The sequence below is a fragment of the Microtus oregoni genome, unplaced genomic scaffold (assembly GCF_018167655.1).
Source record: "Microtus oregoni isolate MIOR12 unplaced genomic scaffold, Mior012 000021F_ref0000039, whole genome shotgun sequence".
Lineage (NCBI taxonomy): Eukaryota > Metazoa > Chordata > Mammalia > Rodentia > Cricetidae > Microtus > Microtus oregoni.
This window is the reverse complement of record NW_024543080.1, coordinates 18,710,331-18,738,181: the sequence shown is the minus strand read 5'-3', so window position 1 is coordinate 18,738,181 and position 27,851 is coordinate 18,710,331. Positions and strand designations below refer to the sequence as shown.

The 27,851-nt window shown below is 45.1% G+C and overlaps 1 protein-coding gene across 6 annotated transcripts; it reads right to left on the bottom strand.

Moving 5' to 3' along the window:
* Positions 1-278: 278 nt before the first annotated feature.
* Positions 279-26,863, bottom strand: Aasdh (aminoadipate-semialdehyde dehydrogenase). Of its 6 annotated transcripts, none has more exons than XM_041671044.1 (15): positions 26,846-26,863; positions 24,371-24,638; positions 23,691-23,811; positions 21,554-21,864; positions 18,695-18,887; positions 13,804-14,045; positions 13,261-13,367; positions 12,640-12,812; positions 10,782-10,974; positions 9,779-9,894; positions 8,030-8,813; positions 5,942-6,105; positions 4,017-4,139; positions 1,763-1,894; positions 279-756 (listed from the first exon to the last, which is right to left on the bottom strand). In XM_041671044.1, exons 2-15 carry the CDS (start codon positions 24,598-24,600, stop codon positions 364-366), a joined length of 3,282 nt encoding a protein of 1,093 aa, XP_041526978.1. In that variant the 5' UTR covers positions 24,601-24,638; positions 26,846-26,863; the 3' UTR covers positions 279-363. The 6 variants fall into 6 exon arrangements, with proteins under 6 accessions (XP_041526978.1, XP_041526976.1, XP_041526975.1 ...); XM_041671042.1 differs by lacking the exon at positions 26,846-26,863 and adding an exon at positions 26,680-26,777; XM_041671041.1 differs by lacking the exon at positions 26,846-26,863 and adding an exon at positions 26,330-26,737.
* Between the last annotated feature and the right edge of the window lie 988 nt (positions 26,864-27,851).

The window sequence follows — 27,851 nt, the reverse complement described above, 5'->3', positions numbered from 1 at the left end:
AGTTTATTTAAAAAACTATAGAGCTGGGCGGTGGTGGCGCACGCCTTTAATCCCAGCACTTGGGAGGCAGAGGCAGGCGGATCTCTGTGAGTTCGAGACCAGCCTGGTCTACAAGAGCTAGTTCCAGGACAGGCTCCAAAACCACAGAGAAACCCTGTCTCGAAAAAAAAAAAATATATAGCAGGTGTTTTATCAACCCCCACTAGAAGCTCCTGCTCCTTCTATAAGAAATAAACATGGTTGTTCTCTATTGAAGTACAGCAGACAAATTCCTTACCCAAAATAGAATCTTTAATATAAAACCATCCACATAGCTTTACAATATTTCCAACCATCTCACACACACATATATACTTACAAGGACTATACTTGATTATCACTACACAATAAATCCAGACAGTAAACGTAATTATTTCTGCACCCAATGATAAGCATGGATTCCCAGACCACAGGAGAAGAGAAAACTTCTCCCGGGAGTGTGTGCACACTTCGCAGCTTGCCACTCTGAGACTCCAGGATCCACAGCTTCCCGTCGGTGGATGCGGCCGCCAGCAGGGATTCGCTGCTGCAGCTCTGGCTACTGAAAGCAAAGGGGGTTGCGTACACCCTCGCGGTAGTCTCAAATTTCCACTGCAGGTGACCTTCCATGCTACAACAGTACAGAAAGCAATCATGGGAACCAAAAAATATTTCTTGTTCTGATGCTGGGATACACGGGGATGAGAAGACTGGTCCTCCCGCAGAGAAGCGCCACACCTTCAAAGAAGAGGAGGAACGATCAGTCTTTTATCCAGGGCAGTACTTTCTTAAGCCTGCAGGGTTTCTTCATACAGACAGAAAAGGTGAGAGGGAGACAACTGGGTAACTCCAGAGACAAAAATAATGCTGGTTTCTGGAAAGTAGCTTCATTCTCCCACTGGACTGCTCCGGTGGTAAAAACAAAGACAAGTTACGTGACAATGCTGTTACAAGTAATTCTGAGCTGCTTGAGAATTACTACTGGTGTGTTCACAGACACTGTGTTTACAGAAAAAAACTGTATTATGTTATTAACAATCTTGGACAGGGTGTGGAACTTGGCCTTTGTTCCAAAACCAGCTCTAGAACAAAGAGAAAGGGAGAAAAAAGTCTAACTCAAGTTTTCCAAACCAAGTGAGATGGAAACGGAATGAAGGAGTTTAAGTGCAAATAGTTAGAGCTTTAAACAAAAATCTGGGCATTGCCAGGTGGTACACGCCTTCAATCCCAGCACTCAAGAAGCCTGAGCCAGGGGCTGGAGAGAGAGTTCAGTGGTTAAGAGCACTACCTGTTCTTCTAGAGGACCCAGGTTCAAATCCCAGCGCCCATAGGACAGCTCACAACTGTCTGTAACTCCTATTCCAGGGATCCACCACCCTCATACAGGCATATGTGCAGGGAAAATACCAATGTACATAAAGTACAAATTAATAAATTATAAAAATAAAAAAAAAGAGGCTGAGGTAGGCAGATCACAGTTCTAGGCCAGTCTGGCCTACACAATGAGTTCCAGGATAGCAAGGGAGTCCCTGTATCAAAAGAAATTATTAAAAATAATAATAATATATACATATATATATATACTATGTATATATGTATGTGTGTATATATGTGTGTCTGTGTGTGAGCAAGGGCTGGGAATGAAGCTCAATAACAGAGCGGTCGCTGATTACAGCAAGTCCCTGGGTCCAGTCACCAGGGCTGGGGGTGGGGTTACGCACAGAACTGGAACACCTGCTCTCACCTGCTCTCCTACATGAGTGAAGCAGAGCAAGCTCCCGTCCACACAGCCGACGCAAACATACCGCTGGCAGCACCGTGGGGAAGAGAAGAGCGGCTGTCCACAGCAGTGCTTCCAAACGACGCTCCCAGCAGCCTGTTGTAACCGAAGCAACAGCACTGAAGACGATTTACTAACCAAGCACCTTTACCATTTTAAAGCTACATTTGCTGATTTATTTATTTATTGTGGGTGTGCACATGTATGTGTGCACACGCACGTGCCACAGGGCACATGTGGAGAATGCAGGACAGCTTGTAGGACTTGCTTCTCTCCTTCCAGCATGTGGGAAGGAGCCTGAACTCCTGCTGTCAGGCTTGGCGGTACGTGCCTTACCTGTGGAGCCACTTTACAGCAAACTACACATCTAGGCTGGAACCAAGCAGCAACAGTGGCACAGTGGCGCTGTGGATGACGCTGGCACGCTCACACATGCTCACACACGCACACAGACACACACATGCACACAGACACACACATGCACACGCACACAGACACACACATGCACACAGACACACACATGCACACGCACACAGACACACACATGCACACGCACACAGACACACACATGCACACAGACACACACGCACAGACACACACACGCACACAGACACACACACACACATGCAGACACACACGCACACAGACACACACGCGCAGACACACATGCGCTCACACACACACACACGCAGACACACACATGCGCTCACACACACACACGCAGACACACACATGCGCTCACACACACGCGCAGACACACACATGCGCTCACACACACACGCAGACACACACATGCGCTCACACACGCACACACACACGCACGCAGACATACACATGCACTCACACACACACACACAGGCACACACATGCGCTCACACACACGCGCTCACACACACGCGCTCACACACACGCACAGACACACACATGCGCTCGCTCACACACACGCACACAGACACACACATGTGCTCACACACACGCGCTCACACACACAAACGCACACAGACACACACACACGCACACAGACACACACATGCGCTCACACACACACGCACACAGACACACACGCACGCTCACACACACACGCACACAGACACACACATGCGCTCACACACACATGCACACAGACACACACACACGTGCGCACACAAGAGTCAGAAAATCAGTGCTGCTTCTCAGAGCCATGACAAAAAGTCAGCCCTGAACATAAAACAAAGCCACACACTTTAAGACAGGGTTTCTCTGTGTAACAGCCTGACTGTCCTGAAACTCACACTATAGACCAGACTGGCCTAAAACTCAGAGATCTGCCTGCTTCTGCCTCCCAGCTGCTAGGATTAATGGTATATGCCACCACTGCCTAGCTAAAATCTATCTTTAGAAAGGAAAAACAGCCAGGCAGTGGTGGCGCACACCTTTAATCCCAGCACTCGAGAGGCAGAGGCAAGCCTGGTCTACAAGAGCTAGTACCAGGACAGGCTCCAAAGCTACAGAGAGAAACCCTGTCTCAAAAATGAAAAAAGAAAAAAAAAACATAAACATAAAAAAAGGAAAAACAATTTTAAGATTAGAAAAAAATATGAACAAGACCTCTCTCCTTACAATAGACAAGAAGTTTTTTTTTGGTGCTGTTTGTTTTTGTTTTGCTCAGTTTTTTTTTTTAGAAAGGGTCTCACCATGTAGCCCAGGCTGGAACACTATGTAGACCAGGCTAGCATGGAACTCTCAGTGATTCACCTGTCTTTGCCCCCACATGCTGGGATTAAAGGTGTTCACCACTGTAAGGGGCAGACAAGAAGTCCTTAAAATGACTGAGAAAATCCTGTCTAACAAGGTTACAAACAGTTTGGAGAGGGCCAGTGACGAAGTCCACAGGCTGTTCTTGCAGGTGACCCAGGTTTGGTTCCCAGCACCCACGCTGTAGCTCACAACCATCTGTGATTCCAGTTCCAGGGGATCCCATGCCCTCTTCAGGCACCAGACACATGTGTTACACATACAAATAAATCTTTTTAAAGGCTAAAATAAAAATAACTAAAGAAACAAATACAATAAAAACATGAACACATGCTACCTTGTTTTCCCAAATAATTTCAATCATTTTAAGTGAATTCTAACTCATTAATGTGTAGATTATATTTAACTGAAAAGTACTCAAACTTTTAAATATCAAAATCAGAAATAAAGATAGGAGCTAAATTAACAGTGGCTGGATGCCTACAGGACTTATAGCCAGTAAAAGTCCCCGAAGCGTAGCACAGTACAGGTGATGTGGCCTCAGGCTCAAACATGGAGAAGCGAAGATCATCCCACCACAGTTTAGCTTCCAGACACATTTCTTTTCCTGAAAACAAGAATTTGAATTAATCAGGTGGTGCTCATTGCTAACAAGTCCACATATAACATAGCTAAGTTCTGGGTTTTGTTCCTTCTGGAGGTGCTAGGATTGAACCCAGAGCCTTGCACATGCTGCACCAAGGAGCAAGGCGCCAGCACCCAGAGGAATGCAGGCTTCTCTTCTCTTCTCCCCTGCCCTCCCTATTCACTCACTCAGAATCCTCCTGCCTCAGCCTCGTCAGTGCTAGGACTACCATTCCGGGTAAGACAGCACAGAGCAGCAAAGGAAGTCACTGATACTGATAACACACTACCATTTTCCCTTTTGATTGACTGGTGTGTGTGTGTGTGCATACGCGCGCATGTGATGGAGGAAGGTCATTGGTTAAGTAATAAAGAAACTGCTTGGCCTCATAGGTTAAAACATAGGTGGGAGGAGTAAACAGAACAGAATGCTGGGAGGAAGAGGAAGTGAGCTCAGACTTGACAGCTCTGCTCTCTGGAGCAGAGACGCCATGCTCCCCTCTCCCGGGTAGACGTGATAGCTCTGCTCTCTGAGGCACATGCGATGAAGCTCCGACCTAGGATGGACGTAGGCTAGAATCTTCTTGGTAAGCGCACCTAGCGGTGCTATGTAGATGATTAGAAATGGGCTAAATTAATATGTGAGAATTAGCCTAGAAGAGGCTAGATAGAAATGGGCCAAGCAGTGTTTAAATGAATACAGTTTGTGTGTTGTTATTTCGGGGCATAAGCTAGCTGGCGGCCGGGGTGCCGGGGACGCAGCCAGCCGCTCCAATTACAACACATATGCATGTGTGTGCCCTCATGGATGTGCATGTGTGCATTTACTCATTCTGAACACACAGCTCAGTATGTTTCCTTCACTGATTTTACAAAATGGCTTTAAAAATAATTTTAAAGCATTATATTCAAAATAATCTCTCTTCCTTATCTAAAAACTGTTAGAAACCAATTACTCAATCTTATAAACAACTTGGTGCATATATTTATGTTTCTGATGATTTTGCCAGGGTGGAATCATAGAAACAAATTTTTTGGTCAAAGATTATGAGATTTCCACAGCCACACTACATCTCTGCATTTACTTCCTGTGTATTACTGATTACATCACTATGTGCACATAACCGAGCCTTGAGTGCTGGGATCACTCACGTGCCAGCTCATCTGTATGAGGCTGGAGGCATGGCACTCAGGGCTTCGTGCATACTGGGCAAGCACTGTAGCAGTGAGCTGTATCCCAGCCCTCAAACTGTCCTCCTGTGTCCTCCCGTCCACACAAGCTGCGACCTCTCGGGGACGTGACTGTCAATCACTGTAATAGCAGTGTCTCATTTCGTTGCTTCGAGTACTAAAGGTCGGAAACATTTATGTCCTCAGCAGCTTCCTCCTGTGTGTTTATGCACTTGTTTTTATTTTCTTCTGGGTTTTTCTAATCACTTATATTTATTCTTTATTTCTATTTATACCAGTGAGCTTTGATTCACTGTTATTTCAAAAAAATTATTGCAGTTTCCTTATAATTTTATATAAGTTTAATATTTTCATGTAATAAGAGCTTAAAATAGCTTTTTTTTCTGTTATGCTCATTCTGAATACCTAATATTGCAGAAATTATTTGAAAGAAAGTTAAAAATGCCTAAAGATGTTTAAATTTGACTAATCACTTTTTTCCAGACTAAACGTTATACATGGGCTTATAGCTAATGCCTGCTTCCAGACTCAGGCGCACATTACAGTGACATGCCCCTGTGTTTGCAGTGTGACACGGATACAGGGAATCCTTACATAGATGTCTAGAGCATACGCATGCTGGTCATGAGACCCGACATAGATGAGGCCTGTGGTGGGGTCCATGGCTGGCGAGCTTTTGACAGCATCTTCAGTAGTAAATGCCCAATGTTTTTCTCCACTCTTACTTCTTAGAACATAAACTAATCCATCATAGCAGCCTACAGAGAAACAAAATATAAACGATGAGATTAAGATACCTTGATAAAAATATTTAGTTTAAATGATGACAATTTGTATTCACGCTCTTCTTATATGTCTGTTCTCGCACCTTATTTAGCTTTCAGCAGACACAGCAGATCCTGAAGAGCACATTCCTATAAAATCCCGGCTAGTGCTGGTCTGGCGGCACAGGTCTCTCACCCAGCCCTAGGCCTCAGCCCCGAGTGCTGAGATGCAGGTGGACACCTCCGCACCCAGCAGGCCCTTGTTTTTAATAGTACTGCGGGGCAGCAAGACAGTCAGTAAAGACACCTGCCACCAACCTGACGTCATGATACCCAGGCCAACATGGGGGAAAGAGACAACCAACAAGTAGTCTCTCACCTCACGAGCACACGGACACACACACACTGATAGAATTGGGTTCAAATCTGCCCTGGCTGTGACCAGATAAACTGCCCAGTGTCACAGAGCCTTGGGTTATTCTCCTTTTACCCAACCGTTATTGTAACAGTACAGATGCTCAGAGCTGTTTGAGAAAAGCTAGCATGAATAACAACCAATGTCCACTGCACATTTCCTATGTATGGGGCTTTTTCTTTTGAGACTGGGGCCATTAGCCCAGGCTAGCCTCAGGTATCCTAAGACCTTCTGATCCTTCAGCCTCCACCTCCTGAGTGCTGGGATTACAGTTGTGCATGATCACACCATCTGGTTTATACAGTGCTGGGAATTGAACCCAGGGCCCTGACATGCTAGGCAAGCATTCTGCCATCCAAGCCACATCCCCAGCCTACATTTTCAAATACTTTAGCCTAATTATATCCATACTTATGGATGACAACAATGGAAGCAGGTTAACAAACAAAAGAGCCAAAATCTCAAAGTTACCATGTGGCAGCATCAGGATTTATATCTAAGAGCTGGTATTCTTAGTAACTCCACTGAACTTCTCTTCCCAAGTGTGGCTGTGGATGAAAAGAAAGTTGGGGGATCCTGATGTAGAAAGGGTAAAAACCTCCAAATGAAGTCGCTACAGAGACCTGGGCACACAGAATAAGACGAAGTGGATGGGACCTGAGGACAGCCATTTAGGATGGCTTCAACTGCTACACTTTACATTGTTCTGCCCATGGCCAGGTCATTGCTCTTGAGATTCAATTTCCAAGCTGTTTTCTGTGTCGCCATCATTGAAGAGCCTTGCAGTGTACCAATGGACTGCTGGGCTTGATTAATCCTGCCCAGAACTAAAATACAGCCACACATTCTTAGACGTTCTTCCAGAAATGGAAACTAATTTTCTCCCCTGAGCAGGAACTGGACCTAGTGATCTATGTTTAATGAACACAATTAAACAAAAATGATGGTCTCCAGTTTTAGAGCCTAGGTCTCTTGTGGCTTTCTCTTTGGGATCACCCGCTCTGAGGGAAGTCAGATGCCGTGCTGTGCAAATGTTCAGACAGCTACAGAGAGAGGCTCATGTGGCAAAACCTGAATCTTCTTAGCAAAAACCAACTAAGAACAGAGGCCCTGTGCTGACAGTGCTGTCTGTGAGCCGTCTTGAAAGCAAACCTGCCACCCCACATAAAGCCCTCAGGGCCTACAGAAGCATGAGACCTCAATCATCAGCTAGGTGCCTCCAAACTTCCTGACCCAGGGACACTGCGGTGGGTCAGTGGGTTTCAATGTAATGTGTGCCACAGCATCATGCTCTATTACGGTTTCCGTTTCTCCGTGAGAAAAGTGAGGTGGTGAATTAAACATTGCCAAAGTCAGAGTACAGCAATACAGAGCTAAGCTTCCATCCGGGTGTCAGACTGAAAGTGTGTGTGTGTGTGCATGTGTGTGTGTGTGTGCGTGCGCGTGTGCATGTGCGTGTGCGTGTGGAATTTAACTCTATGAACCTCGGATTCAGAAGCTTACCCACTACAATAAAGTTTCCACACTTGGACACGCATGCCGAGGATTCAATTCGATCTCCCAGGAGCTGTTCCCACCTCGTCTTCCCAGAGTAAAGGTCAACCGCTTTCACTCTGTGGGAGTGGGAACCGATGTACACGGTTGTGGATGACGGATCGGCAGCTGCCATCACCAGCAGAGGGGACGCATCTACGCATTTGCCCGTGTCTGACCGCCACCTCTCTTGCAACACGGTCTCAGCCCCTGCCGCAGGTTTCCCCTCCTGAGAAACTGATGGCTTTTTCAACTTCTCTTCAGGAACTGGAGGACTTAAGTCTTTTGGTGCTTGAGTGTCAGTCTGTGAGATGAAATCAGGAGGACAGACTGACGGGCAATGTCCTAAATTAGTTAAATGCCCCCGAGTGCCCAGAGATAGGAGCTGACTCCCTCTGCTGAGAGCAATCAGAGCGTTTGCCTCGCTGTCGTGGGCAAAGGGCAAGGCCGGCTGTGCAGGTTTGCCACTGGCTTCCTCTGGGTCCGTGTCACTGAGTTTCCTTTTCGAGGCACAGCCCTTGCCGACTTTCAGGTCCTCCTGTGCAAACATGGTCTGAACGATGTGGTTGTACACCTCTAAGATAGATCTGCTGAGAATAAGCTCCAGGAGCCCAGGCATAGATGTGCCAGTGAGTTTTTCAATCTCATTGAGGAGCCACATGGACTTGAGGGAATCGCCGCCACTATCTAAGAAGACTGAGTCCTCGGGAACCTTCCAGGCATCCTCGGGATCCCCAGGGAGACTCAGAATAGACTACATACAGAGAGGGAGAGATACGGTAAGAGGCCCGAACACAGGACTGCACACGTAACAAGTGATACAGACAGCAATCATAAAAAATGCTAACAATTAAGATAGTTAAAAATTGTTTTTTCTATTCTAATGATTATCACTATACCACCAACTCTGTCAGATTCACTCTATAATCTCTAAATATGATGCCCTTTAGAGCAGTTTTCCTACCCATAAAATAAGGAATAGGTCACAGAAACATCTGCTTTACCAACTAATCCCCATGGCTGATATTCCACTTCGTACAGCTCAAACTGCCTTACAGTGAGCAATAACAACAGTCCTCGATTTTTAAGACTAACCAAATGCATCTGCTTCACAGAAGCATTCAGAAAATCTACATCTTTTTATTGCTGTTGTTTTCGAGACAGGGTTTCTCTGTTCTGGAACTAGTTCTGTAGACCAGACCGGCCTCGAACTCACAGAAATCCACCTGCCTCTGCTTCCCAAGTGCTGGAGTTAAAGGCCTGGGACACCAACGCCTGCTGAAAACTCTACATCTTATCTAAGAACATTTGCTGGCCTATTGGGACACATTTAAAAAATGCCTGAGCAGTAGCACACAGCTACTGCACGTTTCTCAAGACTGATGACAGAGCCCAACATGCGATGGCTAGCCTACCCGGTACAGCATGGTCTAGCCGGCGAGAGCACAGGCACTGCACTGCCTCTCCCGAGAAAAGTCACGTCAGTAGGCGAGTAGACACGAGCACCTTGTAAACTAGCTCCCTTTCAATGAATGTCTGTGAGACAGTTACTTAAACACTCCAACCTTTAGCATGAACTGACTGGACTAAGGAAGACATGCTACTTGGCACCTGGGCAGAAATAACATTTTAAAAACATTTTTACTGGTTTACTAGGAATACTAAAATTCCCTACAAAGAATGAATTACAAAAATAAGTTTGTATTTAAGAAACTGTACCTTCCATAAATACTGTAATTTTTCCCAAAGTTCCTCTTTTCCATGGATCTTATTCCTAGGCTCCGAGTTTATGTAGTCTAAATATATCTTGTTTAATTCAGAAACATCAATTTTTCCTTAGTATGAAGAGAAATAACAAACATTAAAATAACATTTAAACTGCAGCTGGGGGTATAGCCAAGCAGTAAAACACATGTTCAGCACCTACGTGGGCCTAGGCTTGATCCCACCCCATAAAATAAGCAAATTAATTTTGCCCCAGAGTCACTGTGTTTATCAGCCACACGCTCTTCACTGTAAAGCTCAGACACCATAGAGCACAGAGAGTCAGTTCTGAAGGCCAATGCTACGAAGACAAGAGGAAAGGAGACGCTCTTTATCCACAGAAAAAGGCTCAAGACGTGGTCTCGAGTATGCCTTAGATAAAAATGCCACGGGTAAGGAACTACCAAGAATGCGCGCGCGCGCACACACGCACACACACACACACACACACACACACACACACACACACGATGCACATTAAAATGTGTCTGTGTGTGTTCTGTGTAAGTCGATACACCTCTTGGGACTTGACTCTCTCCATCGCAGCATCAAGTTATCAACCCACCAGGCTGGTGCTGCAACCATTTCTACCACTGAGACATCTCTCTAGCCTCATAGGTTTTTTTTGTTTGTTTGTTTGTTTGTTTTAAAGCAGGATCTTACTATGTAGCTCAAGCTGGTGTCAAGCTTGGTAATCCTCCTGCCTCAGTTTCCCCAGTGCAGGTATGTGGCCCTCCCTGTGTCTGAATTTAAGAGTATATATTTTGCAGCCTACTTGCAAATCAGAATACCACCAGCCCACAGGAGTCTCTCATCAGGGATGAGTTAGTAACACAAAGCGATTAACAGAGTCTACCGTAATTCATGCTAGTATCGCTGATAACGGCACTTATGCAGCTGTTAAACTAATTAGTGTTCTCCAGCTCGGCACACATCTGCTTTACGTCACTTTATTTACCATGGCACGTGACTGGCAGAGCATCAATCAACACCATGTCATCAGGGAGAGCGTGAGTTGGAAGGCGTTTCCGCAGTTCCTTAAAGATGCTATCCTTTACCAAATCAACTTTGGTTACGACGAAGAGAATCAACTTTTCCTGATTATACCACGTAACTGCACAGGATTCCACCTGGTGAAGTTCTTCAGCCACCTGGAAGAGAGATTGTCCTCACTTACTAATGGGGACACCTAGAAACGGGCTCCTAAATGCTTGGATTTGCAGTCCTGTGCCGATCTAAAATCAGTACAGCTGAATCACTTCCAGAAAATACCTGAGTTTTTTTTTTTTAATTGCTTGCTATTGGTATGTACTACTAACAGAGCTACCAGTCCTCCTGTCCGCAAAAATACATTCCAAAGCAAATAAACCAATGTATTTTCATAGGTCTCGGAATCTATTTTGTTAACCTCTTTATGTATTTTTATGTATGTGTGTTGTGTGAGTTTTTATGCACCATGTGAATGCAGGTGCTGGAGGAGACAGAGGGAGTCGGGTACCCTGCAACTGGAGCTACAGAAAAAGGTTGTGAACTGTCTGATGTGGGTGCTACAAGGCAAACCTGGGTCCTCTGCAGGAACAGTATGTAGTAATAGGAGCAGCGGGGCTGCATCCCCAGCACCCTGGCCGCCTGGCTAGCTTATGCCCCGAAATAACAACACACAAATTGTATTCATTTAATCACTGCTTGGCCCTTTAGCTCTAGTCCTTACTGGCTAATTCTGATATCCGGATCAACCCATCTCTAATAATCTGTGAGTACCGGTCTTACCGGGAAGGTTCTAGCCTACATCCATCCTGGGTCGGTCAGACCTTCATTGCGTGTGTCTGCCCGGGAGCAGGGTATGGCGTCTCTTCTGAGGCGTCTGCTCCCGAGAGGAGAGCTGTCGAGTCTGAGCTCACTTCCTCTTCCTCCCAGCATTCTGTTCTGTTTTTTCCACCCACCTGTGTTCTAACCTATGAGGGCCAGCCAAGCAGTTTCTTTATTTTTTTTAACCAATGACCTTCCTCCATCAACAGTAACTGTTCTAACCAGTGGGCCATCTCTCCAACCCCTTATTTTAAAAATAGCCATCTTGGCTGAGCAGTGGTGCTGCATGCCTTTAATCTCAGCACTTAGGGGATAGAAGCAGGAGGATCTCTGCGAGTTCAAAGCCTGGTCTTCAGAGTGAGTTCTAGGACAGCCAGAACTACACAGAGAGACCCTGTCTCAGAACACCCCCCCCCCCGAACAAAAACATTTAAAAATGTCCATCTAAAGCCAGACTTGGGGAGTCGTGCCTGTAAGCCTAACACAAGGAAGGCCGAAGCAGGAGGACTTGGAATTTTAGACTAGCCTGGGCTACATAAACAGATTCTGCCTCAAAACAAAACTATCAAACAAAATATCTTCCTGATGGAAATAAGAGATACCTTGAATTATCCATGCCTTTTACTGCAATTATTTTGGGATTTTTGTTTTGTTTTGTTAGGTTTTTTTGATACAGGGCTTCTGTATGTAGTCCTGGCTGTCCTGGAACTCATTTTGTAGACCAGGCTGGCTTTTAACTCAGAGATTTACCTGCCTCTGCTTCCTGAGTGCTGGGATTCAAGGTGTGCACCACTGCCACCTGGCACTGATTCTGTCTTTTTTTTTTTTTTTTAAAGCTAGGATCCTGTTATATAGCTCAGCCTGGCCTTGAGCCCATAATCCTCAGCCTCAGCCTCCTGAGTGATGTGTCAGGCATGTGAGCTGTAGAGGACCTGGCACAGAAGTCTGGCGGTAGCTGCCTCTGCTGCCTAATACACTAAGAGACACTTAGTGTTAAATGGCTCTACCTGTCGTACAAGCTCAATGTTAAGACGTTTGCCGTGGCGCTTGATCTGGCTGTCCTTTCTTCCCAAGAAAAACATATCTCCATCTTTCACAGTCACAAAGTCTCCTGTGGCCCGCATGGTGCCAGGAGGCACTGCCGTTTCACCATCCAGGAAACACACTCTGTTTTCCCCACCTTTCAAAGACACAAACTCCAATGTCACAAAATCCATGGAAAATTGATTTAACAACATCAAAATCAAAGTATCTCTAAAATTCAGTGACTAAGATTCAGACCTTGACTATATTAAAATGAGGAGACTTCTTAATGCTACCCAGGCACAATAACTTCAGGAAGTTAGCAAAAGGATAAAACCAAACTTATTTCTAAAAATATATATGATTGTAAAAGTATCATTAGAATTTACGTAGTTTTGTCTACAAATGCTAACACTTCAAATCATGTTTCTAGATAATTAGAAACTACATGTGAAACTATTCGGGTAAACACAAAATATTTTGTGATTATGAAAAGACTAAAATTTATCACGGAAAAGTGCACTCTATATTAAAAAAACATGAAATGAACATAAGAAACATCTGATTTTTCTTTTTGAAAAATAAACCAATAAACATGAACAAACCTAAAAATACCTGGCCGGTGCCCTCGTGAACTGGGGAGCCGTTTGTGTCCCTGACTTCGACCACCGTCCCAAGGAGTGGTGACCCCAGCTGCACGGGAGATTCGTGTCTGCAGAAAAACACAGCCCAGGGCAGGCTTAAAATTCACATGTGGGCACACTTCCCAGTGTCTCAAAAGCACACTACAGCAAACAAAGACAAAAGCAGTTTATGGTACAATGCAAAGATGCCCGAGGAAATGGTTTGGTACCATGTGTTATGTCACAAAAGGATCTGGTAGAATCTTGTCACCAGTTATAAGAAAGACTTTGGATTCTTAAGTTGAAATAGTGTCTTAAATATTATCACTACAGCACCTGACAAACCCTGTCAGTAGGGTTAGGAGCATAGCTCCCCAGTGGAGGGTGGGCTTAGCAAGCAAAGACTATCACCTTCAACAGCCTCACGTTCAACTGCCATCCCCAACAAAACTCACAAGCCCCAGGGCTAATGCTAAGATCTCGGGAGAAGACTTCCCCCTCTATTGAGTGTGACTAAAGCCTTACTTCACAGGAGAATTAAGGACTTCCTCGGGGATCCTGTAGAAAGTCGCCCAACTAGACACCTCTGTGATACCATAAATGTTAAATATTCGTGTCTTATTGCCTTTGCCTCTCCAGCTTCTGAGAACAGCCAGTGAGGGGAAGGCTTCCCCACCAAGGGCCAGCACTCTCAGAGAAGTATGCGCTGACAGGACAGTGGACTTGATGAGCTCACATCCAAATCTTCTCAGCAATGTTGGCGTTGCCTGGAAACACAATAAAAATCACTTAGTTTCCTCCTTCCGTATGTAAACACTGTAATCATTACTTCGGAACCTATAAGGACACTAAGACTGTATTTTTATTTTTTTTAAAGATGCATTATTATTTCTGTGTATGTTTGTATGTGTGTGCCTGCAGAAGCCAGAAGAGGTCATTGGATGCCTATGGCTGGAGTTAGAGGCATTGTCAACCTAGACACAGTGCTAGGGACTGAACTCTGGGCCTCTGAGAGAGCAAGGAATACTCCTAACCACTGGGACATCTCTCTAGCCCTACGGCTATAATTTTCAGTTGGTAAGCCCTATTTATAAAACCCTAATAAATATTTCCCATCTTATCCATTTTATTGTATATATAAACAGTTTATTTCTTTTTTATTATCAAGTGGTAATCCACTGTATAAATTAAGACTTTTTTCCATTTCCATATAAAATCTAGGATCAACTTGTGAACTTCTATCAAACATTTCCTGGGATTTGGTAGGATAGTGCATTTAATATAATTTACAGACTGAGTGTGAACTCCCCTGTTGACAATGCTTGGACTTCTACATAAGTGTGAGATGCCTGTCTATGTAGGTGTGTCTCTAATTTCCGTCAATGATGCTAGAGTTTTGGTGGATGAATCTTGCTATTCTTTCTCCCTCCTCCCCCCACAACCGTGTCTTGATATTCTTTAAACTTATTCCTATTTTATTATTTTTGACGCTATTGTAAAGAAATATTTTCTTAATTTTGCTTTAGGCATTTTCTTAATAGAAATATATATAGAAATACATGACTATATGCATACATTTACACATTCAGTACAGCTGGTTTTTATATCGAGTGTGTATCTTCCAGGTTTGCTGCCTTTCCCCGTTCTACAGACACATGATCATGCTATCTACACACGAAATTTTTCCTCCGCCTTCTCCTTTTTCTTCTCTCCCTCTTCTTCCTCCTACTCTTCCTTCCCTTCCCTTTGCCCTTACTGCACTGGTGAGACTCACCAGCATTAAGAGCTCTCTCTTCTTAATGAAGAGCAGAGAGTGCCAGGCAGTGGTGGCGCGTGCCTGTAATCCCAGCAATCAGCAGACAGACCTCTGTGAGTTCAAGGCCAGCTTGGTTTACAGAATGAGTAATTTCAGGACATGGAGAAACCCTATCTTGAAAAACAAAAAATAAAATAAAATAAAATAAAAGGAAGTTTGGTGAAACCACAGACCTACCAGAGAGCTGAGATTTAAGGTATGTATCATCACACATGGCTCTTCAATTCTTTAAGATTTATTTCTATGTGTATATGTGTGTGACTATGTGTGCATATGTGCATATATGTGCAAGTGCCCACAGAAGCCACAAAGGGGTTCAGAGTCCCTAGAGCCGGAATTCCGTGAGCCATGGACATGGGGGCGCCCTCTGGAGACACAGCAAGCATACTCAGCCACAGATCCATCCCTCCAGCCCCATCGCTTCAATGTTTTTTTCTTTCATTTTTTGACTTTTGTGATAGGATCACACTATATAGTCTTGGCTGGCCTCAAACTCACAAAAATCACCTGCCTCTACCTCCTGAGTGCTGGGATTAAAGGCATGTTGCTGGCACACCCAGTATCAGTATCTTTCACCATTTATAATATAATATCTTGAAATTAAAAAAAAAAACAAAAAGAAACAAACAAAAAAAAAAACAAAAACAGAGGGCAGTGGTGGTATACACTTTTAATCCCAGCACCCAGGAGGCAGAGGCAGGTGGATCTCTGTGAATTCAAGGCCAGCCTGGTCCACAGAGCGAGTTCCAGGGCAGCCAGAGCTGTTACCTAGAGAAACTCTGTCTCTAAAAACAAAACAAAAAACAAAAAGATTATTATTATCTCTATGACTGTTTTGCTTTCATGCATATGTGGGTGCCTGAGGATGTAAGAAGGCACCAGATCCCCTAGATCCTGGGGTCTGAAGTGACAGATGGTTATGAGCACCATGTGGGTGCCAGGAACCAAACTGAAGTCCTCTGGAAGAGCAGCAAACACTCTTATCCTCAGCGACCACTCCAGCCCCATCTCGCTGAGCCATTTACCATGTAATATCTCACAACCCGTGTTCTACACTCTGTTTTATAACTTCTGTGAGTGCTTCTTCTCCATGCCTGTGTGTGCACCATGCGTGCACCATGTGTGCCTAGGCGGTGTTCTCAGAGGTCAGAAGATGGTGTCAGATCCTCTAGAACTGGAGTTACAGTTATGAGCCACCATGTGGGTGACAGAAGTTGAACCTCTTCTCTCCAAGGACAGCATCTGAATTCACAGTGGGTGTGACAGCATGCACAAAATCCATGCACGCCCAGGCCAGATCAAGTCCCAGCATGGAGAGAGGAGTTGGGCACAATGTCCCACCCCTAACCAAGGAGCTACCAGCAACTGCCAGTTTCTCTTAAGAGTGTAGCCCTGGATTCTAGCCATAAATAAAGGACATTGAGCCTATAATATGAGATCCTAGAGAAGCTAAATAAGAAGGTGATCTCAAAGAAAAACATAAAGTTATCCTCCTGATATTGGAAGGAGACAAGATTGCCAGGCAAAAATTGGAAACTTGGGGGCTGCAGAGATGGCTCAGTGGTTAAGAGCATTGCCTGTTCTTCCAAAGGTCCTGAATTCAAATCCCAGCAACCACATGGTGGCTCACAACCATCTGTAATGGGGTATGGTGCCCTCTTCTGGCCTGCAGGCATACACACAGACAGAATATTGTATGCATAATAAATAAATATTTTTTTAAAAATGGGAAACTTGGGGGTGGGGATGGGGTGGGAGTAAGGGGAAATGGGGAGAAAAAAGTGAGAAGGGAGGATGGGGAGAGCTTGGGGGAATGGGACGGTTTGGATGGAGGCAGGGTGGATATGGGAGTAGGGAAGTATATATCTTAATTAAGGGAGCCATTTTAGGGTCAGCAAGAGACTTGACTCTAGAGGTGTTCCCAGGTGTCCAGGGAGATGTCCCCAGCTAGATCCTTGGGCAGCTGAGGAGAGGGAGCCTGAACTGGCCTTATCCTATAGCCATACTGATGAATATCTTGCATATCACCATAGAAACTTCATCTGGCGATGGATGGAGCTAGAGACAGAGACCCACATTGGAGCACCAAACTGAGCTCCCACAGTCCAAATGAGGAGCAAAAGGAGGGAGAACATGAGCAAGGAAGTTAGGACCATGAGGGGTGCGCCCACCCACTGAGACAGTGGGGCTGATCTAATGGGAGCTCACCAAGGCCAGCTGGATGATGAAGCATGTGATCAAACCGTACTCCCTGAATGTGGCTGTCAAGGAGGGCTAACTGAGAAGCCAAGGACAATGGCACTAGGTTTTGATCCTACTGCATGTAATGACTTTGTGGGAGCCTAGTCTGTTTGGATGCTCACCTTCCTAGTCCTGGATGGAGAGGGGAGGACCTTGGACTTCCCACAGGGCAGGGAACCCCGACTGCTCTTTGGACTGGAGAGGGAGGGGAAGGGGGATGGGGGATCGAGAGGGAAATGGGAGGAGGTGGAAATTTTTAATTAAATAATAAAAATAAATTTAAAAAATTAAAAAAAAAATAGTGTAGCCCTGGTAAGTTGACCATGTGTCAGTGAAAGGCCACACATCCAAGAATATTTGGTCTGCACAAATCAGCCTTTGTGGTGGTTTAAATAAAAATGGTCCCCATAGGCTCATAAGAAGTGGTACTATTAGGTGTGGCTTTGTTGGAGAAAGTGTGTCATCTGGGGTGGGCTTTGAGGCTCATTTTCTCTCTCTTCCTGCTGTCTGCTGATCCAGATGTAGAACTCTCAGCTCCTTCTCCAGCACCATGTCTACCTAAGTGCCACCATGACAATAATGGACTAAACCTTTGAACTGTAAGCCAGCCCCAATTAAATGTTTCCTTATAAGAGTTGCTGTGGTCATGGTGTCTCTTCATAGCAATAGGAACCAACACTGCCAGGCTCCTTTGTTTGTTTGTTTGTTTTGGATTGTTTTTTGGGGGGTGGGTTGTTTGTTTGGTTTTGGTTTTTCAAGACAGGGTTTCTCCGTGTAGCCTGGCTGTCCTGGAACTCACTTTGTAGAACAGGTTGGCCTCAAACTCACAAAGAACTGCCTGCCTCTGCCTCCAGAGTGCTACCGCCCGGCATCCTTAGTTTATTTTAAATACAGGATTCTAGGTATTTCAGGCTAGCCTTGAACTCACTACATAGCAGAGGTTGGTCTTGAGCTCCTTATAGGAAGACTCTACCTCCCAAGTATTGAGAGTCTAGGCAGGTGCTAACACACTTGGTTCTTAGCTCATCTGTAATGGTGCAATTAATATACTAGTTTTTGGTAGGAAACATAATATGCTTAAATGTTGTGAGAGAAGATACCCCAACAGTACACCATAGTCAAAGTCAAGTTCCTCCAGTTGTACTACAGGTAATGCACAGTTAATGATTCTCTAGGCATGACTAACTGAACTCTCTTTCATTTTAAAATAAACATTGCCATCACAAGGTGGTACCTTTGATGAGCTAACTGCACATCATCAATCCACTGGGAAGAACTATAGAAATATAAAGGATTCTCTAAGACATGTAACATTAGAAGAATGTAGATGAAAACTTTTCTGTTGCTACTGAAATATACCTGTAGAGCGGTCACTCTGTGGCGGGAAAAGAGAACATCAGCTAACTTGGCTGGGAACACTTTGACAGAAGTTGGCACGATGAGCAGACAGGCTCCACTGGACAGAGAAACAAATATTTCCACAACAGATGGATCGAAGGTCAGAGGCGAAGCCAGAAACAAAACGTCTTCTTGGGTGATGTCAAAAAGCACCCTAGGGACAGACAGAGCATAGCTGTCATAAGGAACGCCCAAGCCTGGGTAAGCACAGACCCTAAAGAACCATTAAGTAGGGACGGGAGAGACAGCTGGGTGGTCAAAAGCACTTCCTGCTCTTGCAAAGGACCCAGGTTCAGGTCCCAGCACCTGCATGGTATTTCACCACCATCTGAAACTCTTGTTCCATGGAATTCATGCCTTCTCCTGACATCCATGAACACCAGGCATACACTGACATGAATGCAAGGAAAACATTCATATGCATAAAAATAAAAATAGATGAATCTAAACAAAGAAGAGGGGGGAAATCAGTTATCAGGAGAACACATTTTCTGAATGCTTCAGACTTTGTTCTTCAGATTAACCAACGGTGCAGCTGCTGCTAGAAACCCTCTTTACAGAAGGCAGGACTGAGAGCCCTTTAGGTGTGGTAGCACATGCCCACAATCCTAGCACTTGGGAGCAGAGAAGGGTGGGCCTCTATGAGTTTGAGGACAGTCAGAGCTACATAATGAGACCCTGTCTCAAAAAAATTTAAAAATAAAATAAATAGAAGAAAGTCCCTTAAATAACAGCATTTCCCCCCTTCTACCAGACAGACTTTCTGATATGTCAATTTACACAGAGTGAACTATAACCCCCAGAATTCTTTTTCTACTATGGTTTCGTTCTTATTTTTGTTGTTTTGTTTTTCTTTGCTTATGGAGACATTCTGGCTGGCCCTGGTACTCTCTATGTAGCCCAGACTGGTCTCAAACTCACAGCAATCTGATGGAGGAAGGTCATTGGCTAATAAAGGCACTGCCCTGGCCCATTTTATTGGTTAGAGGATAGGTGGGAGGAGTAAACAGAACAAAATGCTGGGAGGAAGAGGAAGTGAGCTCAGAGACTCGACCCTTTCCTCTCGGGAGCAGACGCCTGAGAGAGACGCCATGTTCCTGGCTCCTGGGCAGACGCACGCTAAGAAGGACATAGGCTAGAATCTTCCCGGTAAGCGCACCTAGGGGCGCAACACAGATGATTAGAAATGGGCTAAATTAATATGTGAGAATTAGCCTAGAAGAGGTTAGATAGAAATGGGCCAAGCGGTGTTTAAAAGAATACAGTGTCTGTGTAATTATTTCGGGGCATAAGCTAGCCGGGCAGGCGGCTGGGGTGTTGGGGACGCAGCCCTGCCGCTGCCCTTATTACTACAGCAATCCTCCTGCTTCAGCCTTCCAATAGCTAGAATTACAGATGCGAATCACCAGTTATACGGGTTCCCCTTTAAGGGGGAAGTCAGAGAACAGAAGGATGGCAGCTGCCATTTAGTAAAGATACACCCTCTTGTCGGTTCTGCTGAACGTTCTAGTCCACAGTCAGCTGAGTGTTATCAATCCTGGAATGGCTGAATTTCTCCTTAGTGAAAACCAAACAGGGCTGGAGAGATGGCTTTATGGACCAGAGCATACTAGTGCTCCAGCACCTACTGAGAGGTCAGGCAGTTCGGTCTAGGTAACTCCAGCTCGAGAAGCAACCAAAGTCTCTGGCCTCTGCAGGCACATACCATACCCACAAGAATATACAGACATATACACAAATTAAAATATTTTTTAACAAGCAGCAGCAGCAGCTGACCGTGTTTTCTGACTGCTGTGGACAGTCTCATGCCTGTGGGGTCCCAGCCTGCTATGACTCTCTCCTAGCTGCGGACTCTGTGGTCTCCACACTTCCTCAGCCACACTGTGAGAGCCAGTTCCTTATAATAATTCATTATTATATTCTGGTTTCCTTTCAGTAGACTCTTCCTTCTGTTTGATTTATTTTTCATTTTTATTTCTGAAGACATTGTGTGTGCGCATTGCAAATGCACAAACATATGAGGAAAGGATGCTAGTGGCCAGAAGATGAACTGGATTAGAGGCACTGGTGAGATGCCTGAGGTCTTACCTCCAACCACACACGCACACACATGCACACGCGCGTGCGCACACACACACGCACACACAGACACACACAAACGTGTGAGGAAAGGATGCTAGTGGATTAGAGGCGTTGGTGGGATGCCTGGGATCTTACCTCCAATCACACACACACGCGTACACACACGCACACACAGACACACAGAAGCACACACGCATTCTGTGATTGGCCTGTTAACAAGTACATAACTTGCCTCTTGTCTGCCTCTTGATATACACATCAATCAGGCAGATCCAACTGATCAGTTATTTAAGATTATCCACTTGGATCAAGATTTACAAAGATTTAAACTCATTTTTCTTTTTTAAAATGCAAGATTTTGTTTGTTTGGTACTTTGTTTTTCAAAACAGGGTTTCTCTGTCTAACAGCCCTGGCTGTCCTGGAACTTACTCTATAGATCAGGCTGGCCTCGAACTCACAGAGATCCACCTGCCTCTGCTTCCCGAATGCTGGGATAAAAGGTGTGGACTATCACTGCTCAGCTAAAATGGACGGTTTTTGTTTGTTTGTTTGTATTTTGAGGCAGGGTTTCTCTGTAGCTTTGGTGCCTGTCCTGGAACTAGCTCTTGTTGACCAGATTGGCCTCGAACTCACAAAGATCCGCCTGCCTCTGCCTCTCAAATGCTGAGACTACGGGCGAGTCCCGCCACACCCAGCTTAAAGCACAAATTCTAAAGGATTCAAAGGACAGGACTCACTGAAAGTGCTGGACATTTGGTAGTATGCATGCGTGAGGCACTCTAACAATCTTTGGTGTCCCTGTGGTCCCCGAGGTGTGTAGAACATAAGCCAAGCAACGCTCCTGCCGAATGTCCACGTGTGCCCTCCCTTCGATGCTGCTCTCAGAACTCATGCTGGTTTCTTTATCATCCACCTCGAATTTCTCTTTTCCATCACTGAGCGCCGACACCTCACCGTTTCCCCAATGAAGTCTGAAGAGCACCAGGTCCTTATGTTCCACTGAAACTGTGTCATAGTTCAAAACTGCTTCATGTGAAGATCTGAATTTCTGTTAGAGAAAATATTTACAAATATTAACATATTAAAAAGGCTTCTTTGGGCTGGAGAGATGGCTCTGCTCCTCCAGAGGTCCTGAGTTCAATTCTTAGCAGCCACACGGTGGCTCACACCATCTGTAATTACCTTCTGACCTGCAGCGTACATGCAGGTAGAATACTGTGTATATAATAAGAAAGAGAGGGAGGGAGGGAGGGAGGGAGGAAGGATGGAAGGAAGGAAGGAAGGAAGGAAGGAAGAAAGAAAGAAAGAAAGGCTTCTTTTATAGAAATGTAAAAGATCCATTTACTCATTCAATATGGCGTAACCAGGGATGGGAGTACTAGCTATGATCTGGGAACAAGGAGAAATAAGACATACCTAAGAGTTAAGTGTCCTTACTTTCAAACTCACCTTCAAAGCAGATGTATATAAAAGCATGCAACTGTAATGCAACATTGGAAAAATGATAACAGCACATGACTGAGATGTTAGTGGAGAAGCAGAATTTAACTCCACACAAAGGGTCCGAGATTTCAGAGGCAATATTTGTATTCTCCAAATGAGAAGATGGGTAGTTCAGACAATCACCAATATAGAGCCACATGATCTAAGAAAGCTGACACTGGAGAACAGTAAGCTCTTCAGAAATGTGCAGAAATGGAGGAGAAGGTGAGGTTTGGTGTAGGTGAAAGATGAATGGAGATGAACGGAGAATCCTCAATTACTTTGTGTAATTAGCGTAAAGTACCCTTAGCCTATATAGGATGGGACCCACCTGAAAGCGGCAACAGCATGGGACTAAACTCCGTTAAATTAGAGCCACTTACTGAATCCTTTACAATGGTTCTGAGCTGGTCTTGAACTAGGAGTGGACAGCAAGGTTCTGCAAGCAGCCTCAACAGAAGGTGGGACCTAATGGCTATGGTTCTGGCTTCGGTGCAATGCAGGAGTGAGCTGGATGAAACGGTGTTATATTTATTTTGTTTGGTTTTTGATCTTTGGAAACAAGTCCTTGCTATGTGACCCTGCTGGTCTGGAATGCACTATGTGGACCACTTCAGCCTCCAGCTGGAGGTCATCGTCAGCACCCTGAGTGCTAAGACTACAGGGTGCACCGCCACTGGATTCATACACACTGAAAGTGGGGTCCTTCTGAATAGAGCTTCTTGTGTTGATTGATAAAAGCAGCTTCATTATTTATAATTCTCTAACACTGATATAAGTACATAAAAGTAGACTCTCCAAGTATGGCACTTTCCACCATGGGAAATAATCTGGAAACAGGAAAGGAAAACACACAACTGCCATAAGGTTGGAAGATATTTTCATATCATAAAGGGATGGTTCTCAGTGAAGTGTTCAGGGTGGAGAGGGGACACTTGGGAAGATCTGGGCATTTCTGGATGTCATACCGAAAAGGTGCTAGTGGTCTCTAGTTTGTGGAAGGCAGCAATGCTATTAACCATCTTATGTTGTACAGGAAACTTCCCACAACACTCAACCAAAAATGCTGGACCTGAGAAACTTCCCACAGCACACACTCAACCAGAACAGTGACATCACTGGACCTGGGAAATACTGCCAGAGTTGGTGGATTAAGAAGTTAAGACAGAGGAGAGAACTTTGTTTTCTTTTTTGGTTTTCTGAGACAGGGTTTCTCTGTGTAGTCTTGGCTGTCCTGGAAGTAGCTTGGTAGACCAGGCTGGCCTCAAAGTCATAGGTTGAGAGAACTCTTAAACTGGAAATATTCTCATATTCTCTCTCTCTCCCTTTCTCTCTTCCCCTCTCTCCCTCCCACTTCACACCCCTCCAAAACACTTAAACACCAAGACTTACGTTAACCTGCTTTTTTTCAACGAGAACATACTTCAGATGACATTTCTTCATAAAGTAAGCTGATAATGACGGTGGTGAGTCTGGATCCACAGGTGCATAAGCCGCTGGGACCTGAAGAATCCTGAAGGGCAAGTGCAAGGTTAGCAAAACAAACAAAATTCTCCTGTGAGCACTTTGATGTCCCTGTTTTAATATCCATTCCAATTTCACTAATTTTAGGGTCACGCCTCAGTTGTAAATAGTTATTTATCTTGAGCCCAGTGGATATCTGAGAGCTCCCGACACTTAATGTACAGAAATACAACATTTTCAAAGACTTGACAAGACCTGCAGTGGTGTCTCAGTGCTTTCCTGTGAGCTAACAACAGTTATATAATGCTTCAGCTGCTTTCTTTTGACAGACAAATGTGGTCTTTATTGCAGATATTTAAATATTCCATTAGTAAAACCTTTTAGTCTCTCCTTAATAGGCACAAACTAAATGATTAAAATGATTAAATGCTTAAAATAATTTACTTAAAAATAATATTAGCATAATGTGTACTTTAACTTCTTTAGAAAATTGATAAACTAATGCCAAAAAATCCAACAGTAAATAGAAACGTAGCTTACAATGTGTGCTGTGTATTAAAAGCTATAAACTAACTTAGAGTCATCTCACTTTATCCTAGAAATTTTACCCTAAAATCCAGGAGGGTACGCTTATCCCAGGTTGGCAGTAGAGACCAATTTCCCGAATTCCTCCAAAGTCACAGTGTGTCAGCAGGAAATCACATAATTCGGAAGCCTCGCTCAGCACTGTCTTGTAGCTGTGACACACTGGGGGCCGGCTGCTGCCTTCGTCAAAGCACACAGCTGTTCTGTTCAAGTGCATGGAGGCCGCACGGTGCACCAGCGCCTGAAGAGTCATTTTACTGAGATTTGTCTAAACACCAGTGGCCGAGAAATCTACACAGAGAGAAATGTCAGAAGTCAGGGGAGTTTTAGGGAGGCAACGAAGAAACACGTCTCTGAGTAAAAAATGAGTGTATTGGCTGGGTATCTGCCGCGCACCGCGACCCCGGTCTGCGCTCTACGTGCTAGACCCCAGTTCGCGAGCTTCGGGCAAGGGGCTGGAGGTTGAGAACACAGACACAGAGACAGACCGACACGCAGACCTTTAAACACTGATACCAAAGCCCCTCTTTAACAGCACCGTGTAGGCATCAATACACTGCAGTCAATGGCCAACAGGTGAAAATCCCATCCTCTGATCCTCTAAGCTAGGCACAGCTTCTAGTAACTTCAATTAGAAGGTTCTAGGAGAGAAGAGCAGCTGAAGGCCAGGACTCATTAGTCCCAACAGGTATCTACATCAGTAACAGACCACTTGCCAGTGTGCCCCGAGTTCCGTCCCCAGCAAGGCCAAAGAACAAACTGAGAGGAAGTGCCCAGATGGAAGCTATGTCTCTATCAGAGATTCTGCAGGGAAGGCGGACCAACTAATGAAATGAGTCTGCAGGGTTGACTGGGATCTGCAGACTCACACTATCTTGGGATATCCCTACAGCAGGTTTATTGCCCACCTGTGTTGTGAGACACTTGTACACTGTGCTGCGGTGGTTGGTGTAAAAAAAAAAAAAAACAAAGCCGAACAGCCAATAGCTAGGCAGGAGGTATAGGTAGGATTTCCTGGGAGAGAGAGGAAGAGGAAGAGAATCCAGGCACACAGGAGCTGCCATGAGACACAGGGAAAACAGGAGGTGCAAGATGGGAGAGGTAACACCATGCACAGACTGATATAAATGGGTTAATTTAAGTTATAAGAGCTCGTGAGGAATATGCTTAAGCTATAGGCCGAGCTTTCTTAATTATTAAGTCTCCATGTCATTTTTTGTGAGCTGGCTGGCAGTCCAAAGAAAAACCTCTCCACAGAGCTGTGTACCGACACATATAAGGTAAAACACATAAGGTACACACATAAGGTAAAACACTCCTACATACAATAAAATTTTAAAAATTTGTCTGAGAGTTGCTTTTCTTCCAGAAAGCAAACACGTATATAACTGCTAATTTCTCACAAGAAAATATAATCTAGTAACATATTTCACAGCGGTGGAATAACGGGACTATAAACTAAGTTCTTAAAAAGAGAAAAGTGTCAATTTTTTATATCCAACTACAAAACTCACCACAAAAAATCTATACAATCAGTAAGGGGTTTTTCTACTTTGAATTTACAAGTTCCCAGTGGCAAAATTCAGTCTTGTCTAGGTTTTCATTCCAGTCATCGAATTTATGTATATATATTTTTCTCTCCAATAAATAACATCATTATTCCATGCTCAGACATACTTGGGCTAAATAGATGGCTCAGCGAATAAAGAAACTTGCCTCAGTTCGATTCGTGGTATCCACATGATGGGAGGAAAGAACCAACTGAAAGAAAATCCTGTGACTTCCTCAAGCATGCTATCACCCCCATCCCTCTCCAAATACTTTAAATAAATAAGAAGAAAACAACCAAGTCAACTATGACTTTTTTTAAAAAAGGGGTCTTTAAGGAATAACAAAAGATAATCTAACAACCAGATTTTGTGTTACACTATCGCGCTTAAACGGCTTGCCGATTTACAACTTTTGTAAATGATGGGCTCTACCTATATCGGGCATTATAAATACTGGTGAATTATCCATCCGCGCCTTCATATACATCACGCAGCCACCTTTAGTTACAATGCACTCGGGGCTTCCAAGTCTTTCACTGGCTCTCGGGACCACGCTGGAGGGCGGCGGGGTAGGTACAAGGCACGTTCCTGAAGGGCACCGGGTGGAGGCGGGTGGCCCAGGACGCCACACAACTGGGATCAGCTGGCCAGACCCACAGGTTCCAAGCCAGGCCAGGCAGGCTGCCGAAGTCGGGCGGACTCAAGCGGAAGCAGCCAGCCTTCTCGGCGCCCCTCCATCTCCCACCCCTAAATCCTGTGGCTGCCGCAAGCTCCTACCCCACCTTTTCACGACATCGGGCCGACTACATTTCCCAGCGAGCAGCAGATACCCAGCAGCCATAGAGCTACCTCCCCAACGGGCCTCTAGCGTCAATCTTCCAGCGCCCGTGACGTCAACGACAGCGGCGGGGGCGTGGCCATCGCTGACGGGGCAAGCTCCTACCCCACCTTTTCACGACATCGGGCCGACTACATTTCCCAGCGAGCAGCAGATACCCAGCAGCCATAGAGCTACCTCCCCAACGGGCCTCTAGCGTCAATCTTCCAGCGCCCGTGACGTCAACGACAGCGGCGGGGGCGTGGCCATCGCTGACGGGGCTCCACCCAGGTTTGCCGCGTGGTCCTGGTACCGAGTTAGCAATGGCGGAGACGGGATGTGCAGGTTAAGTGCTGCCACACCCTCCAGGTAGCAAACCTGTACGCACGTGTGCGCCTGCTTGAGTCAACGGGCACCTTGTGCGTGCACGTGCGGGCGGATTCCCAGGAGTCGCAGGTGGTTGTGAGCCGCCACGTGGGTGCGGAACCGGAAAGGGCCTCTGGAAAGGCAGTGCGCATTCCTCACAGCCTGGCCATCTCCAACACAGTCATCACCTCTTCCCTAAATTGGGGGTAAAATTAGCAGCCCAAAAGGCTGAAGTGAAGAAATCACCCCCAAATTTGAGAGTAACTGGCTTTATCTCCTCCACGTTTTCTGAGTACACATAGTCAAGCTTGGTGGGACTGTCACTACAGTGAAGCCCTCAAGGGAAGCCCCCAGCGGAATGAGACTCAAAACTATGGCATCTGCAGCTGTTCACAACACTTCACTATCAGGGAAACCCAAGCCCATCCGAGGTGAACAGCGCTCCCTAGACCCATTTTCTTATATGTGTGTTTCCAAAGCGACCATTATTAAATCAATCTTAAGGGTTACAAGTGGTTACTGTGCCCCAGCAGAGAGGAAAGGAGCAGGGAATTTTGTTCTTGTGTCGGAATGGGAGGTGGGAGCAGCTGAGCATCCATCACAGTGCCTGAAAAGGGATAGGGGGGTGTCCTTGCCTGCCGAGGACGGAAGCTCTTATACCCAACCATACAAAAAATACCCATTTAAAAAAAGAAGGTTTAAAAAATACCCATTTGGAAACCGCCTTTTTCTTGTGTACTACGGACATCTCCAAACACCTTGCTAGTGTTT

Bases quoted from the DNA above. Each gene is read 5' to 3' on its own strand.
- Aasdh (XM_041671044.1), bottom strand. From the start codon at position 24,600: ATGACTCTTCAGGCGCTGGTGCACCGTGCGGCCTCCATGCACTTGAAC. The intron at 18,888-21,553 runs GTGAGTCCTGTC...GTCTGTCCCTAG, and splicing joins CCAAATGTCCAGCACTTTCA to GGTGCTTTTTGACATCACCC. The intron at 1,895-4,016 runs GTAGGCATCCAG...CGGTTACAACAG, and splicing joins TTTTACTGGCTATAAGTCCT to GCTGCTGGGAGCGTCGTTTG.